Source organism: Bubalus bubalis, chromosome 3 (genome assembly GCF_019923935.1).
Source record: "Bubalus bubalis isolate 160015118507 breed Murrah chromosome 3, NDDB_SH_1, whole genome shotgun sequence".
Lineage (NCBI taxonomy): Eukaryota > Metazoa > Chordata > Mammalia > Artiodactyla > Bovidae > Bubalus > Bubalus bubalis.
The window spans coordinates 105,023,148-105,039,108 of NC_059159.1; the positions used below are offsets into that span (position 1 = coordinate 105,023,148).

At 40.7% G+C, this 15,961-nt stretch overlaps 1 protein-coding gene across 7 annotated transcripts in view; it reads right to left on the reverse strand.

Moving 5' to 3' along the window:
* Window positions 1-15,961, reverse strand: part of SMARCA2 (SWI/SNF related, matrix associated, actin dependent regulator of chromatin, subfamily a, member 2) — a 180,738-nt gene that overhangs the window by 131,104 nt on the left and 33,673 nt on the right. For all 7 annotated transcript variants that reach the window (XM_025281569.3, XM_025281570.3, XM_025281567.3 and 4 more), the window contains 4 exons: window positions 6,650-6,776; window positions 4,554-4,727; window positions 3,300-3,473; window positions 366-536 (listed from right to left, as the gene is read on the reverse strand). In XM_025281569.3, coding sequence (XP_025137354.1) covers window positions 366-536; window positions 3,300-3,473; window positions 4,554-4,727; window positions 6,650-6,776 — 646 coding nt within the window. The remainder of the gene's footprint in view (window positions 1-365; window positions 537-3,299; window positions 3,474-4,553; window positions 4,728-6,649; window positions 6,777-15,961) is intronic.

Genomic DNA, 15,961 nt, shown 5'->3' on the forward strand with positions numbered 1-15,961 from the left:
TGAACAAGGCATTTTGGTTTTCATTTTTCATTCCAGTTTCTTAACTCAGCAGTCCCCTGCCTACGCATTGCACTTGAGCAAACCCTTCTTTGGGCCACGTTTTCCCCTTTCCTATCGACTATGTGTACTTAGTTTTTTAATATTGTGTCAAACAGTGGAAATAGGAATTGAATATACATTCTGTCCATCTCCAATATGTTGTCTAATATGCCTCATCAACCCATCTATGTCAGCAGTGTTTACAGTAAAATCATCTAAGTCTTCCATGAGGGTAGTTAAGGAGTACTCATTACAGGGCAAGACAGGCCTAAAACCGGTCCCCAAACACACATCCCCAGCTCAGCCACAGGCATCAGAGTACTCACCTTCTTCTTCCTCCTCCTCTTCTTCTTCTCTTTGGCCGCCTGGGCTTGCTTGTGCTCCCAAACCAGGTTAGTCAGGTTGGCCACATACTCATCAGTCTGCTGCAAGAGGTATGCTAAACGCCTGTCTTTCTTTTGATCGATCAGTTTTCTATAGCCCTCTTCATCTTCAGCCTATTAAGGAAAGAAGAATGTGACGAGAACATAATAAAAGTTTGTGGGCAACACCTTTTCCCACACATCCTTCTCCTGATGGTCTGAACTTCAGCGGTGTATGCAGCAAACTGAATGATTCCAGCCGCCCAAGTCCTTGAACCCTGGCGGGGACTGGGGAACACAGGGCGGTGTGATGCCTACCTCCCAAGAACGGGGGTTCAGGGCCAGATCAACACATGTAACCACACAATTTGTGTGGTGTGATCAAGCATTTCGAGCCAACTTTCCATTCTTCTTTGTTTAAACTGCACAAAAAGTGTTACAATTTGATGATTCACCATCTGAAGCTTACCCTTAACTTTGTATTGGAAATTGTTAAACATAATCAAAAGCAGAGAAAGTAGTAAACTCACTCATATAACCAACAGCAACCAACACAATTAACTCGTGATGACGTGATGACTCGTTTCACTGCTGCCCCTTCCCCCACCTCTGCCCTGTAATTCTGAACTGAATGGTCCTGAAGCAAATTCCGTAATAGCTTTTCATTCGTAAGTATTTCCATAAGTACTTCCAGAGGCGAAGAACTGAATAGGTTTTGAACAAATAATTTCTGATACTTCAAAGCATGACAGACACTGCGGTTGATAGCAAAGGTCAAATTGTGGGGATTTTGGTCCCAGATCAGCACTGCATGGTGCACCCAGGTGACTGGAGACAAGTCATTTAGCACCTGAAGCCTGAGAGTGCTGAGCCATAACACAGTGACAGTACTTTCCATTAAGCAGCGTTATGAGGTTAAATGGAATAAAAACTCTGATGGACTCTGGGTTGTTTCAAGAGAAATCTTCTTTATACATCCCAATAAAAGGACATTTCCAAAATATTTTCTTCACGTGATGCAGAATAAAAGGAACACATAGCAAAATCTTTAGGAGGCAGCTCCATTATAGAGGAGCTTGGGTTTTTCAGTCCAAGGGTGTCCCTCCAGCACTTGCTGGAGCGACAGCAGCTTCATCACTCCTCCTGGCTGCTGTCTGCCCCGTGGATGAACATGAACCTCGAATGCTATTATAACTCTAATTGCTTTTGGTTATGGTTGATCTCACTTGAAGAAAGAGTGATAAAAAAAAACTTCAGTTTCTCCGTTATCTATATATTCCATCACTTAATTGCAAAAATTAATGATTTGCAAATGCCTAATCATTAGTGTCAAACCAATCTGTTACTGAAGTTCTAATATAGTCTCACTTCAGTTGAATCAGACAAATTTGATTGCTTACTGCTCAGATGACTATAAAATGGTCTCCCCAGCTAGTTAGCAATCTCTGAGACAGTCCCTTCCCGTCCAAAAAAGGAGCGGGAGGCAGAAGATGACAAGATTTAGTAGTACCTGGACACAGAGCATTTTAAAATATGTTGTTTACTCTCTGAAATCCAAAGAAAAATTAATGACCAAAAAATGCAAACTGTAATACCAGCCAGGACTGTGTCACTTGGAATTTTTCAGGGACATAATTACAGGTTGACCCTAATGATTTTATCTTCATCCAATACTCAGGCATTACATCCCACAAAGAATATGCAGGTCTGTCAATATACATCACACACACTTTTCTAAAATCCATGGTGTGCTCTGAGATTTGATTCCAAAAATAAGTGGCCAATAAAAGCAAATATGTAGGCCTATGATATAAACCAATTCCTTCTGTGTTTATATATCCATTAAAAAGTAACAGTAGAAATGGAATGACCCATGAATAGCATTCCACAATAACACAGCTATAACAAAAAAGCAGTATTTCAAAATTAACTGAAAAATCACTTTTTAAACTATTAAAGAAACATTTCTACCATTAGAAAAAAAAAAAAAAGATAAGCATAAGCATCAGAGACTTCAAAAAAAAAACAACTTCCTAGATTCCAAGACACAATTTAATGAGATATTCATTCAAAACAACTTGTGTCATTAGTCTCAAAGAAGCACTATTTTTTAAACCACTTTTTAAATACCATGCTGTATTTTCTTTGCTAATATATCATTCAAAATTGTTTCATTAATGTTAGTCTTTTTTTCTCACTGGAATTTTTCACAGTGCTTTAGTATTGATATTACACTTGCTTTAAAAGACGACTTTAGGAGTTTTCTTCTTTTTCTATTCCACGAAACAATTTAATTTAGGCCCTCCATATCTGTGGTTTCTGCATCCGCATCTATAGATGCGGAAGGCTCACCGTCCTACGCCGTTTCATATAAGAGACTTGAGCATCATGGATTTTGGTATCTGGTGGGGTCCTGGGACCAATCCGTGGTTACCAAGGAATGCTTGTGTGGTAGGGTGATCATCTTAAAGGTTTGGCAGAAATCACAATGAAATATCCTGGGCTTTCTGCTTTTGGCAATGGAAGAAGAGGAGAGAATAAGAGAAAAGAGGCACTACTTTAAAAAGAACTGCCACTTCCATCCCTCCAGGTCTGGTTATCAAAACTCCTAAAAAATAGAGAACCTATCTTCACGTGAGAAGCTATCATCAAACTGGCAGTGCCAGTGCCACCCTAGGACATGGAAACATCGTACTCATCAGTGGTAGCCCTTGACTACTGGCATTGCGTTGTCTAGGGAAAAGAAGGTATTTTTACCTTATCCCTCTGAAGTTTAAAGGAATGGATTAGTATACTCGATAAACAGCTTTTACTTTCTCCTTGTACCATGGCATGTTTCTCAGTGCAGATGGCTACGAGCAAAGCACTTTCCTGAATTTCCGTAGGCAGGGTCCTTACCATCAGCCTCCGCATTCTCTCCTTCTCAATCCGCTCCGTCTCTTTCTTCTGCTCCCTTTCGGTGTTGGCATGCCAGGTGGCCACTGCTTTGGAAAGCTTCTGGATCTTGCCAGCCACAGACCGATGATACTCCTTAAAGTCTTTTGCATGTTGCAAAATACTGTTCAGGTATTCCTAAAGGATCCACAGCAGGGAGAAGAGAAGGCTGAACATCCAGTTCCCAGTTAAAGTTTCAACCCAGTCCAAGAAAACTCACAGTGTGTACTGAACAGCAAGGGGAGACTAGAACCTATTTGGGATGGGTGCCCTGGTGTGTCTCCACAGCTGAGGTGTGGGCTACAGGGTGGTGGGAGAGGTGACCTCTCCAAGTTTGTTTCAGTGCCAGCCTGTAGAAAAGAAGCCTCCCAGGTCCTGAGGGTGTGGCCACATGAAAACGGAAAGATCAGAGATTGAGAGGTACCTTCAAGATGGTGATGATGAAATTTAAAGCAAATCACTCTCGAATAAAGCCCAGGGAAACAGGTATTATACTGAGAGGACAAACAGTTGAATCACGTTATGAAAGTAGTGCTCTCACTTAAATACCTTAGAACTGTCCCCCAAAATGAGTTTTATAGGAAGCTAAAATGGCCACACACCATTTGTATCCAGTTCTTAGATAAAGAAGGGGAAACACATAACCTTATTTACACTAAAGTCCAACACTTTGCAAAACAAAACCAAGCAAGGCACTTTGCAACAAAACCAAATTAAGCTCAGAAAAACAAAATTTATAGGATTATGACACGAGAATCAAATCCTACATCAAAATATTTCCAAATCTCTGGAAAGGAATGTTTTAAAATATCTGCCCTTGTGAAACCTCCAACTGGGCCCTTGAAAAGCCCAGGATACTATATTTATATTTGTTATAAAAATAACTGCTTGCCCTCTTCTTTCCAAGCTCCCTCTCCCCTAGGATTTTGTCCTAGGAAACCTTCCTGCACCCACCTCCTCAGCAGCATCCCATGGGGTTATGACTATGAAACTTGATTGGAATTCAGAGAGCAGTGCCCTCCCCACTCATCCTGTACTGACTGTTCCCGTGTTCTTGGGGAGGTCACCTCTCTGCTGGGCCTAAGCTTTCTCATCTATGAGACGGTGTGGTTGGACCACCTACGCTGCCGGGATCCTCTCTGTGATGTCCCCACCACCCGCAGGGGCCCATCTCTCAGGGCCTCTGACTCGGCCCAGTCACGTGGCGGGGCCGAGTACCTGGTGCTTCTGCCTTCGCTTCCGCTCCTGCTCAATCTTCTGCTGCTTCTCCAGCTTCTCCGTCATGCGGGCTTCCCTCAGGGTCTGGCGCTTGCTCCGCTTGTACGCTTTGGAGTTGAGGGCCGTCTCCAGGGTCGTGTCCCGTCGCATGCAGGCCACCACCTCCTGTCGCAGCTGTCGAGAAGGGAGTGGTTAGAACATCTCCCCTGATGGAGGCCAGACCCCTGTCCCCCTGCCCTCCGTTTGGTGGAGCCGAAAAGGGACTCCCGAGTTTCTCCATCACAGCTGGCCTTCTATAAACAAAGGAACTACATCATGCCAAGGGTATCGGGTATGTTCAGAGATGCTCAAAGTTTCCTTTCCAAAAAATTCAGATAAGAAGCCAAGTACAGCACTGTCTATAGTAAATAAGTAGAGAATGTCTTGGTTTTTAAACAAATCGATTCATTCTAATTATTTTAATGATATTAATTAGTTAATAAGCTTTAAACATTTTTTTTACTTCATTTTAAGTGCCATGCTAATTTTCTCTTTGTGTTTAAAGATTAACATTGATGACGCTGGGCAAAAAGAATAGAACTACTTCCTGTTCATATGAAGTAGCTGTAGACACCAAACAATGTTAATTCACTGTCTCATATATAAATGGGAAATACTAGTTTTGGCTTCCTCTCACTTCTAACAATGATCTTTGAAAGGTATTTATTTATTTGTTTTTACTATATCATGGACTTCTTTCAGATTATCATAAATGTAACACCCCATTCATATCATATGTTATATGGTGGTAGAGAGTAAGGGCTGGAAACATGCATTGAAATAATTATTTGATTGAATCTGAAATCAGCATCCATTACAGTTAATATCATTGGAAAACTTCATAGATAACAGGTTTTTCAATAAAATGAAGCAAAAATCAGAAACCAATCAGAATCCAGCATGGCAAAGCTAATTTGAATGTAATCTTATTCCTGAAACTATAGTTGATTGATAGTCATTTAATAAAATTGTATTAAATGGCTTATAAAGTTACCTACAAGAAACAAACAAATGGAATGCACAGTTTTTTGCTTTTTTAATTAAGCTCTGATCTACTCACATACCTATAGCCAAGTAGCCGCCAGCCACCATGATGCCCTCTTGTGATATTATAACCAGCAAAGCAAACATATTTCCAAGTTCACATGATAACAGGAAGCGGGTTGGCCGTGGAATTTTATTCATATCCTCCAATAGACCAAGTCATGCAATTCAATCCTTCCAAACTACTTTCGCTTGTTAATAATTCATTTTGCATGCCTGAGTCCTTCCCCAAACAAGCCCATCTGACTGGCCAGGAAGCATTCCTTTTCCCCTTTGGCTAAATGAGGCTGAGTGACAATTAGGGGACCTGTAGCTTTGGGATCAGCAAGGCAAAACTCGCCAAAGTGAACGTTAGCTCTACTTCATCCCCCTAGTCTCCTACAGATTTAGCAATTGTAAAATAGATCGCTATGCTTGCCTTTATTAATCAGTGACTACTAAGACCATAGCAAGAACAGTAGCTACAAAATCACTGATGAGTCAGTGCTGGGGTCTGACGTGATCAGATGCTGCAAAAGTAGGTGTTGATGAATAATCTGCAGTTACAAAACATAGTTTTATGTATTTGTATAAACAATGAGCTACTAATTTAGTTAAGGGCCTTTCATATTTGTTAAAATAATTTGCATAGTCAGAGCTAAGGGTTTTATATTTCTCTTTACAAAGAAGCTCTGATCTATCACCTTCCTGTTTTCCTTTGAAATCATAAAGACAAACATGAGCTACTCCATCTGTTCTCAAGGTTTCATCTACAGTAACAAAATGCCATAAGTCAGACTTTGGAAACCATAATATGGGAGAGAAAAAAATGTCTCTGATGTACAGAAGAGAAAAATAGAATAATAAGCAGTTCATCTTCATTACTTTTCAGTTCTGTGCTGCTGGTCGAAAAGATACACTAAATTTATATCTTTTTAATAATATTGAACAGACTTAAGGAAACGCACAGATCACACTCTGGAACAATTACATTCATTTCCTGTACCTCAGATGTGCTGGGGAAAAGTTATTACCTGACGTTGGAAATTGAGTAACCGAAGTGCTTTCAGTTCCACGGTTGCTTTGGTTCGTAAGTCTGGTGGCAAAGAGCCAGGCAGATTTTCCAGCTCCTGTATCCTATGGGCTATGCGAGCCTGAAGTCTAAAGGAGATGATAAAATGGGGGAGGGGGGGGAAAATAGATGTTACAGCCTGGTCTTAACTGAGAGACAACAGTCTCAGGTTTACGTTCATGGCAGAACACCTTGCAGATACTGATGGCAAACTTCTGACACCCAAACAGATTATCTGATGTTAAGCAGAGAAAAGCTCCCTTTGCACTAATGCCCACAGGTGCTATATTACTTAACACTTTTGGCCTTCTTCACAACCTGTCTCTAACAGCCAGGAAGGAAGGCTTGGGGTACATGTAGGAGCAAAGTCAAAGTCCCATGGCTCCCTCTGAAGAGAGAGAGAAAGTGACAGCCAGGAAAAATCTGACTTGCTCCCAGCCAGAGCGCAGAGCTGAGACAACAGAGTTCTCTTTCTAACTTCTAGTTCTGTCCTAAGGCAGTGGGGCCACTGGCCCTCCCTTCCAAGATGCTGATGATGACAGGCATTAATGCTGAGTAAACAAGAACAGTTTTAGGTGCTGAGGCCACAGAAATCAGCCAACCCAAAACTTTCAGAGAGAGAGAAAGAGCCCTGCCAACCACAACCATTTCCTCTGTGAGCAATACTTGCTTGAGAAAAGAAAAGGCAAATCAGATAAAAAAAAAAAAAAAAAAATCTGGTTTGGGGCAGCAGTAAATAGCAAATAGCATGTGAAAAACTAAGAGTTTCTAGAAAAGGACTGCCAGGCAATCTCAGTCTGGCCATCATTAAAAAAAAACCCAAAAAACAGAACTGTGGGTACTTCCTCATAATAGAGGCAGAACAGAAAATAAAAGACATCCCACTTAATTTATTTGCGATACTGTTACTGTAAGTCACAGAAACTGGTTTTAGAGTTCACCTGGGTCCTATGCTTACAAATAATGATCTGCCATTTAAATCTAGTTTTAATACCTGTGGCGGATTCATTTTGATATTTGGCAAAACTAATACAATTATGTAAAGTTTAAAAATAAAATTAAAAAAAAATAAAATAAAATAGCCAACTATAAAAAATAAATAAATAAATAAATCTAGTTTTAGAATCAGTTCAGTTCAGTTCAGTCGCTCAGTCGTGTCCAACTCTTTGCGACCCCATGAATCACAGCATGCCAAGCCTCCCTGTCCATCACCAACTCCCGGAGTTCACTCAAACTCATGTCCATCGAGTCGGTGATGCCATCCAGCCATCTCATCCTCTGTCGTCCCCTTCTCCTCCTGCCCCCAATTCCTCCCAGCATCAGGGTCTTTTCCAATGAGTCAACTCTTCGCATGAGGTGGTCAAAGTATTGGAGTTTCAGCTTTAGCATCAGTCCTTCCAATGAATACCCAGGACTGATCTCCTTTAGGATGGACTGGTTGGATCTCCTTGAATCACCTTCCCTCAAATTTGGGGGCAAAACTGACTTGGAATAGATTTTGACAAAGAAAGAACAGTAAATGGTAGTAAGTTAAACTAAACTAACAGTAACTGCACTAAGGTGCATTTAAAGTGAAAATGAAAGTCACTCAGTTGTGTCTGACTCTTTGTGACCCCATGGACTATACAGTCCTTGGAATTCTCCAGGCCAGAATACTGGATTGGGTAGCCTTTCTGTTCTCCAGGAGATTTTCCCAACCCAGGTCTCCCGCATTGCAGGCAGATTCTTTACCAGCTGAGCCACAAGGGAAACACAAGAATACTGGAGTGAGTAGCCTATCCCTTCTCCAGCAGATCTTCCTGACCCAAGAATCAAGCTGGAGTCTCCTGCATTGCAGGTGTATTTACAGCACAATTTAATTTTCTTTCTCTCTCTCCCACACACACACATATACATCTACAAGGTAAGTCTATAACAGCACTATGTTATTGAGAAAACTGAAGTTCAGATATAGTAAGAAACACGTGGACTTGACAGAGCCAGTAAAGGAGAGCGCCAGGATGAGACTCCTCACTGGCTTTAAACCAGCACCGCTGCAACACCAGCACAGATAATCAAAGTACACTTCCTAGCGGCAAACTCTCGCGGAATTCAGCTATAAAAGTTGATAACTAAACATTCTGTTTAAAATTAGTTTCATAGTTTTATTAACCTTTATGATGCCATATATTGATATGAAAAAGAAAACCTTCTGTGACTTGGACACTGCAAAATATCTTAATAGTTCATATAGTCCAAGTATCAGAATGAATGCATGTGTGTGTGTGTGCTAAGTCGCTTCAGTCACGTCCAACTCTTTGCAACCGTAGCCCACCAGGCTCCTCTGCCCATGGGGCTTCTCCAGGCAACAATATTGGAGTGGGCTGTCATGCCCTCCTCCAGGGGATCTTTCCAACCCTGGGAGAGAACCTGCATCTCCTGCATTGGAAGGTAGCTTCTTTACCCCTAGTGCCACCAGGGAAGCCCAAGTATCAAAATGAGGGCTTTTTTTAAAAACAAAAATTAGAGCTGTTTGCTTTGACAGAGAAATAAAATACGTTTCTCAAAACTTTAAAAATAATAATAAGGGAAATGTGTCATTTTTTTCCTGACCTCACTTGGTTGCTCATACAGTAAAGATCTGCCTGCAATGCAGCAAACCCAGGTTCCATCCTTGGGTCTAGAAGATCCCGTGGAGAAGGGACTGGCTACTCACTCCAGTACTTTTTCCTGGAGAACTGCATGGACAGAGGAGCCTCGTGGGCTTCAGTCCACAGGGTTACAAAGAGTCTGATATGACTGAACAATGAACACGTTCATGAAAATAATATTATGATCGATTCCTCTTTTATTTGGTATATATGTGTTATTATGATTTACTGAATGATCTATTATCATCACGTGTCACTACTAGTACCATCATTGTTATCGTGTTATTTCAACATTGCATACCAACATAAACAACAGTACTTATAAATGGTTTTACCATGCAACAGACTAAAAATGTATTAGGTTCAAACAATAACAATAAACATTCATCAACTTACTCTCGATCAAATTGTTCAAACTCTCCCAACCTTCTTCCACACTCCTTTTACTATTGATACTCATGGGATTCTAATCATGGTTTTTAACTTTTCTCTGTATGAAACAAACATCTACTTTATCCAATTCAATTTCTTAAACATGCACATGGCCAAAAATTCCCAAATACAGCAACAGATGATGCATCTTAACAATTAAGATATTAAGAGAAAAATCTATTACAGTTTTTTCAAACATATAATTTAAAGGGGAAAAAAGGAAACTGAAACAATTCTACCTGTGTAGAGTTAAGGCCATACTAAGGGAAATTTAAATACTGTAGCGGGGTGAGATAAAGGCCAACGATATGGTTATTCTGCTTCTTTGGTTCTATATTTACTGCAGTCCTTTTTCATCAGAATAACCCAGAATTCAAACTGTCCCTTGGCATCGTGTTTTACTCTCTTTGACAAAGTGGGTCAGGTGCTGTGTTAGAGGAATGGGTGCTTTTTCCTTAATCGTCTAAACGACTGTGGAACTGGGGCTAAATAAATAATCTTAGGACAACTGGCCTGACTGTGTAGAGATTAAATCACACTGGACCAGGAGGGTGGACGTTGGGGAGTGGAGAGGAGAAGCAGGGAGGTGAGAAGGTGGGGAGTGGGGTAGGAGGAGCATGGGGTCACCTGGACGTGGGAGTCGGTGGGAAGCTGGGAAGGGAAGCCCCTGAAATGATGGCTTCTCCAAAGGACCTAGTAATTTGTCAGTGAATCTCAGATTCTCCAGGACAAAAGACTCTTTCTTTTATGGAAGGGAGGCAAGAAGTACAGAGTGCAAACTACAGGAAAAGAGGAAAGGTAGCTTCCGACGTAAAATTATATGCATCCAATTCAGCACATGGGGAGAGGCAGTAGTAAAGGGATAGGAGGGGCTTCTTTTACATAGAGAATTTTATCTTTGGGTAGTGGTGGCTGTTAATAGAAATCTTCATTTTAAATAATGCTCCTCTCCAGACAATTTCATCTTCCCATCAATGGGATTCAGCAGGTAGTCCGATAAAGAGATTCAGGATTCTAAACTTCCCGAAACAACAACAGATGTAATACTGCATAACTGCAGGAGACTCATTTAGTGTCCTCACGGGTACAGAAAATTGAAGCAGAATTAGGTCACTCAGGTTTTTCATACAGATTGAACAGTAAATCAAGAGGGGTTACTGTTCTGGCAAGAAAAAGAGTTCCATTAAAGGCGACAGATATTTGTTCAGGTCCAGAGGAGAAGTTTATGATTCCTGTAGGAGAGTTATTTGAACAGAAAATGACACTGGTACATTTTGTTCCTTCCAGGAGCTGAGTGACACTTTTTAAAAGAAAGAGAGAGGGAGACTGACTTTTGGTAACTCTGCTGATGAAGCAGCTCTTGGTAATTTTTCAGAAGGAATTTTCAGGGTTGTAATGGAGGCCAGGGCAGTACAAAAAACACTAGGCTGGCTTCCCGAAGCCGGGGGACTAGTATGCTGTTTTCATACTAAGTTCTGACTTGATACCAAAGAGGGCTCACATCATTCAAAGATACTCTTCTCAAATAAATCCCTTTCAGTGTGAAATATATTTCTTTCTCATGTAACATTTGTAGAATTTACATGCTAACATTATAATTCCTGGAGCACTTCTGATCAACCCTCTAACTCTAGGTGGAAGAACTGAAGTGAAGTATATTGACGGGGCAAAGAAAACATGCCAAAACACCAAAAAAAAGAGAAAGGTACTGACACTACAGAGAAAAGCAATAAAGTTCCACATTAAGAAAAGATGGTCTAAAAGAAAGGATTCAATTTAAATGAGAACAAAACGTTTTTAACTGAAGAGCTTATATAGATCTGAGGCAGAGTGTTCACATGCAGAAACTTACATGTGCTATTACTGAAAAAGCAAAGTTAATTTTGTCAAAATTCTGATTTCATGATGAACAGGAAAAGCAGCCAAGGGACTTAAAAGTAAAAAAAAAAAAAGTTAAGATTCTGACAATTTTCTTTCATTTTTCATAGACAAGGTAAGTGATATCACAACAAAGAAATGAACATCTGATTAAAGAATTTCTGACAAATGATTTCTGCTCAAACCAAGTTTATAAAATTATAAAAGAGACTTAAAAAAAAAAAAAAAAAAAAAGACCTTTCTCAAATCCTCAATCAGAAGAGAGAGTTACACCGGACTCTTCCTATCAGTGCTAAAGGGTAGTAAGTAAGCCATTCTCTCAAAGATGGGGAAAGGGGGGTTTTAGCTGTCTTTTACAAGGGCCTAAGGGACTTAATCTAACCCTTTTAAAGGAATATATTTAACTAATTTCTGCAACTGGATAATTTATCTTCATATAGGCAAAAGTCAGCTCTTGCTCTGTAACTAAAGAAGATAAAAGATACCCCTGCAAAACCCTGCCAGTATAAACCTAAGCTTCTCAAGACAGCCATGGGAGATTTCAGGCCAAAACACCCACCAGCTTTTTGAACCTAGGGTTGCCAGATCGGTCACTTCAAAAGCCAGGCAGCTTAACAGAAGAGGAGACATGTTATCAAGTAATAATAATACCATGACAATTAGCCATTCCACCACCTTCTGCAATACTTGTAATTCAGAAGATACTGATGGACACGTGTTTTTAACTTGACACAGGTATGGAGGACAAAAACCTTTCCACATACTAGAATAGGCTAAACAGTAATTATTAATACCGTGTACTTTGGGAGACCATCCTTTAAGATAATTTCCCAAAAAAGTGTTAAAATGAGCTTGTTACAAGAAAACCCTGCAAATACAGTTCTGGTAAAAATGACAAAGAAAATTTAGGACTCAATAAGTGTGCACAAACACCACCCCCCCCCCCATAATATAGGCTGAAGAAGGAAAAAAATATTAAGAATTAATGCTTTTGAACTGTGGTGTTGGATAAGACTCTTGAGAGTCCCTTGGACAGCAAGATCAAATTAGTCAATCCTGAGGGAAATCAGTCCTGAATATTCATTGGAAGGACTGATGCTGAAGCTGAAGCTCTAATACTTTGGCCACCTGATGTGAAGAACTGACTCATTGGAAAAGATCCTGATACTGGGAAAAACTGAAGGCAGGAGGAGAAGGGGACGACAGAGGATGAGATGGTTGGATGGCATCACTGACTCAATGGACATGAGTTTCAGCAAGCTCCAGGAGTTGGTGATGGACAGGGAAGCCTGGCATGCTTGCTGCAGTCCGTGGGGTTGCAAAGAGTTGGACACGACTGAGCAACCGAACTGAACTGAAGGAAAAAATCCCAGATGCATTTCTAGGTACAGTGTCTGTGTTATAAGGGGTTTATGTGATTCAACAAAAGGACTGGTAGCTCTGTATGGTCAAGGTAGGGAAAAAATGTTAGCACTTAGGAAGTCAGAATTTTAAACGATACCCAACTATCCCATTTATTGTCTTTTAAAATGGCTTTTGGCTTTTTTATTTAATAGCAACATAAAGAAAGGACTGAATATGAATACTTTTTCTGCCCCAAATGAGTATACAGTGCTGATATTTGACTTTTATACCACACAGAAATTATTCACCCAACAGAATCTGCCTATCAGTACTGAAATATCAATTGATGATGAGTATCTAGCTCTCTGGGGATACATGAAAAGCTGGAAACAGCAATATAAAAGCTCTTAATTGAGGATTAATAATGGCAGTGAGAATAAAGTCATACTCTTCATCCAAAGAGCTATACACATTTAATGGCAAGTTATTGTGATTTCTTTCAGAGTAACTCTCAAAGCTGATAAATTAGTATTTTAATATAATAACAGATAAGTAGTCATGTGTTTTACAATAAAGAGTAAGGTAATGTTTTTAAAGGGATTCTAGACATTATTTTTTTTCCTGGGCTCCAAAATCACTGCAGATGGTGACTGCAGCCACAAAATTAAAAGATGCTTGCTCCTTGGAAGAAAAGCTATGACAAACCTAGACAGCATATTAAAAAGCCGAGACATTACTTTGCCAACAAAGGTCCATCTAGTCCAAGTCATGGTTTTGCCAGTAGTCATGTATGGATGTGAGAGCTGGACCATAAAGAAGGCTGAACGCCAGACAATTGATGCTTTTGAACTGTGGTGTTGGAGAAGACTCTTGAGAGTCCCTTGGACTGCAAGGAGATCAAACCAGTCAATCTTGAATATTCATTAGGAGGACTGATGCTGAAGCTGAAGCTCCCAATACTTTGGCCACTTGATTCGAAGAGCCGACTCATTAGAAAAGACCCTGATGCTAGGAAAGACTGAAGGCAGGAGAAGGGGATGGGAGAGCACAAGATCGTTGGATGGCATCACTGACTCAATGGACATGAGTTTGAGCCAGCTCCAGGAGATGCTGAAGGACAGGGAAGCCTGGTGTGCTGCAGTCCATGGGGTCTCGAAGAGTAGGACAACAAAGTGAGTGACTGACAACAAAAGACATTATTTTGGGCTTCCAGGTGGCACCAGTGGTAAAGAATCTGCCTGCCAATGCTGGAGACATAAGAGACTCTTGTTAGATGCCTGGGTCAGGAAGATCCCCTGGGGGCGGGCATGGCAACCCACTCCAGTATTCTTGCCTGGAGAATTCCCATGGACAGAAGACCCTGGCAGACTACAGTCCATAGGGTTGCGGAGAGTCGGACATAACTAAAGCAACATAGCACGAAAGCACAGACATTATTTCTTAACGTTCTCTATAATGTTTAACCCCTAACTGTCTTAAGTTAAATCACACTTGGGAAATAATAATAATAGCTAATATGTATTGAAAGTCTTTGTATAATTTTATCTTCTCCCTATAAAAGATAATATTGCATAATACCTTCTTTTAACATAAGGGGAAACTGAGTCACAGAAAACAGATGTACCTTGAAGAAGGCAACACAAACACTTAGTGGCAGGGCACACTTTTTGGCTAACTCTCGAAACCAGGGCTTCCCTGGTGGCTCAGCTGGTACAGAATCCGCCTGCAGTGCAGAAGACCTGGGTTTGATCCCTGGGTTGGGAAGATCTCCTGGAGAAGGGAAAGGCTTACCTACTCTAGGATTCTGGCCTGGAGAACTCCATGAACTATATAGTCCATGGGGTCGCAAAGAGCCAGACACAACTGAGTGACTTTCACACATACATACACCCGAATCCATGATCTTAGCTTCATTTTATCTTGACTCAGTTCTTCCTGGACTCTTTTTTTTATTTTTGAAATTAACCATTTAGGATCTACTAACTACTGGATCATGGAAAAAGCAAGAGAATGCCAGAAAAACATCTAGTTCTGCTTTACTGACTATACCAAAGCCTTTGACTATGTGGATTACAATAAACTGTGGAAAATTCTTCAAGAGATGGGAATACCAGACCACCTGACCTGCCTCTTGAGAAACCTATATTGCAGGTCAGGAAGTAACAGTTAGAACTGGACATGGAACAACAGACTGGTTCCAAACAGAAAAAGGAGTACGTCAAGGCTGTATATTGTCACCTTGCTTATTTAACTTATATGCAGAGTACATCATGAGAAACGCTGAGCTGGAAGAAGCACAAGCTGGAATCAAGATTGCCGGGAGAAATATCAATAACCTCAGATATGCAGATGACACCACCCTTATGGAAGAAAGTGAAGAGGAACTAAAAAGCCTCTTGATGAAAGTGAAAGAGGAGAGTGAAGAAGTTGGCTTAAAGCTCAACATTCAGAAAACGAAGATCATGGTATCTGGTCCCATCACTTCATGGGAAGTAGATGGGGAAACAGTGTCAGACTTTATTTTTGGGGGCTCCAAAATCACTGCAGATGGTGACTGCAGCCATGAAATTAAAAGACGCTTACTCCTTGGAAGGAAAGTTATGACCAACCTAGATAGCATATTGAAAAGCAGAGACATTATTTTGCCAACAAAGGTATGTCTAGTCAAGGCTATGGTTTTTCCTGTGGTCATGTATGGATGTGAGAGTTGGACTGTGAAGAAAGCTGAGCACCGAAGAATTGATGCTTTTGAACTGTGTGGTGTTGGAGAAGACTCTTGAGAGTCCCTTGGACTGCAAGGAGATCCAATCAGTCCATTCTAAAGGAGATCAGTCCTGGGTGTTCATTGGAAGGACTGATGCTAAAGCTGAAACTCCAATACTTTGGCCACCTCATGCAAAGAGTTGACTTATTGGGAAAAGATTCTGATGCTGGCAAAGATTGAGGGCAGGAGGAGAAGGAGATGACAGAGGATGAGATGGCTGGATGGC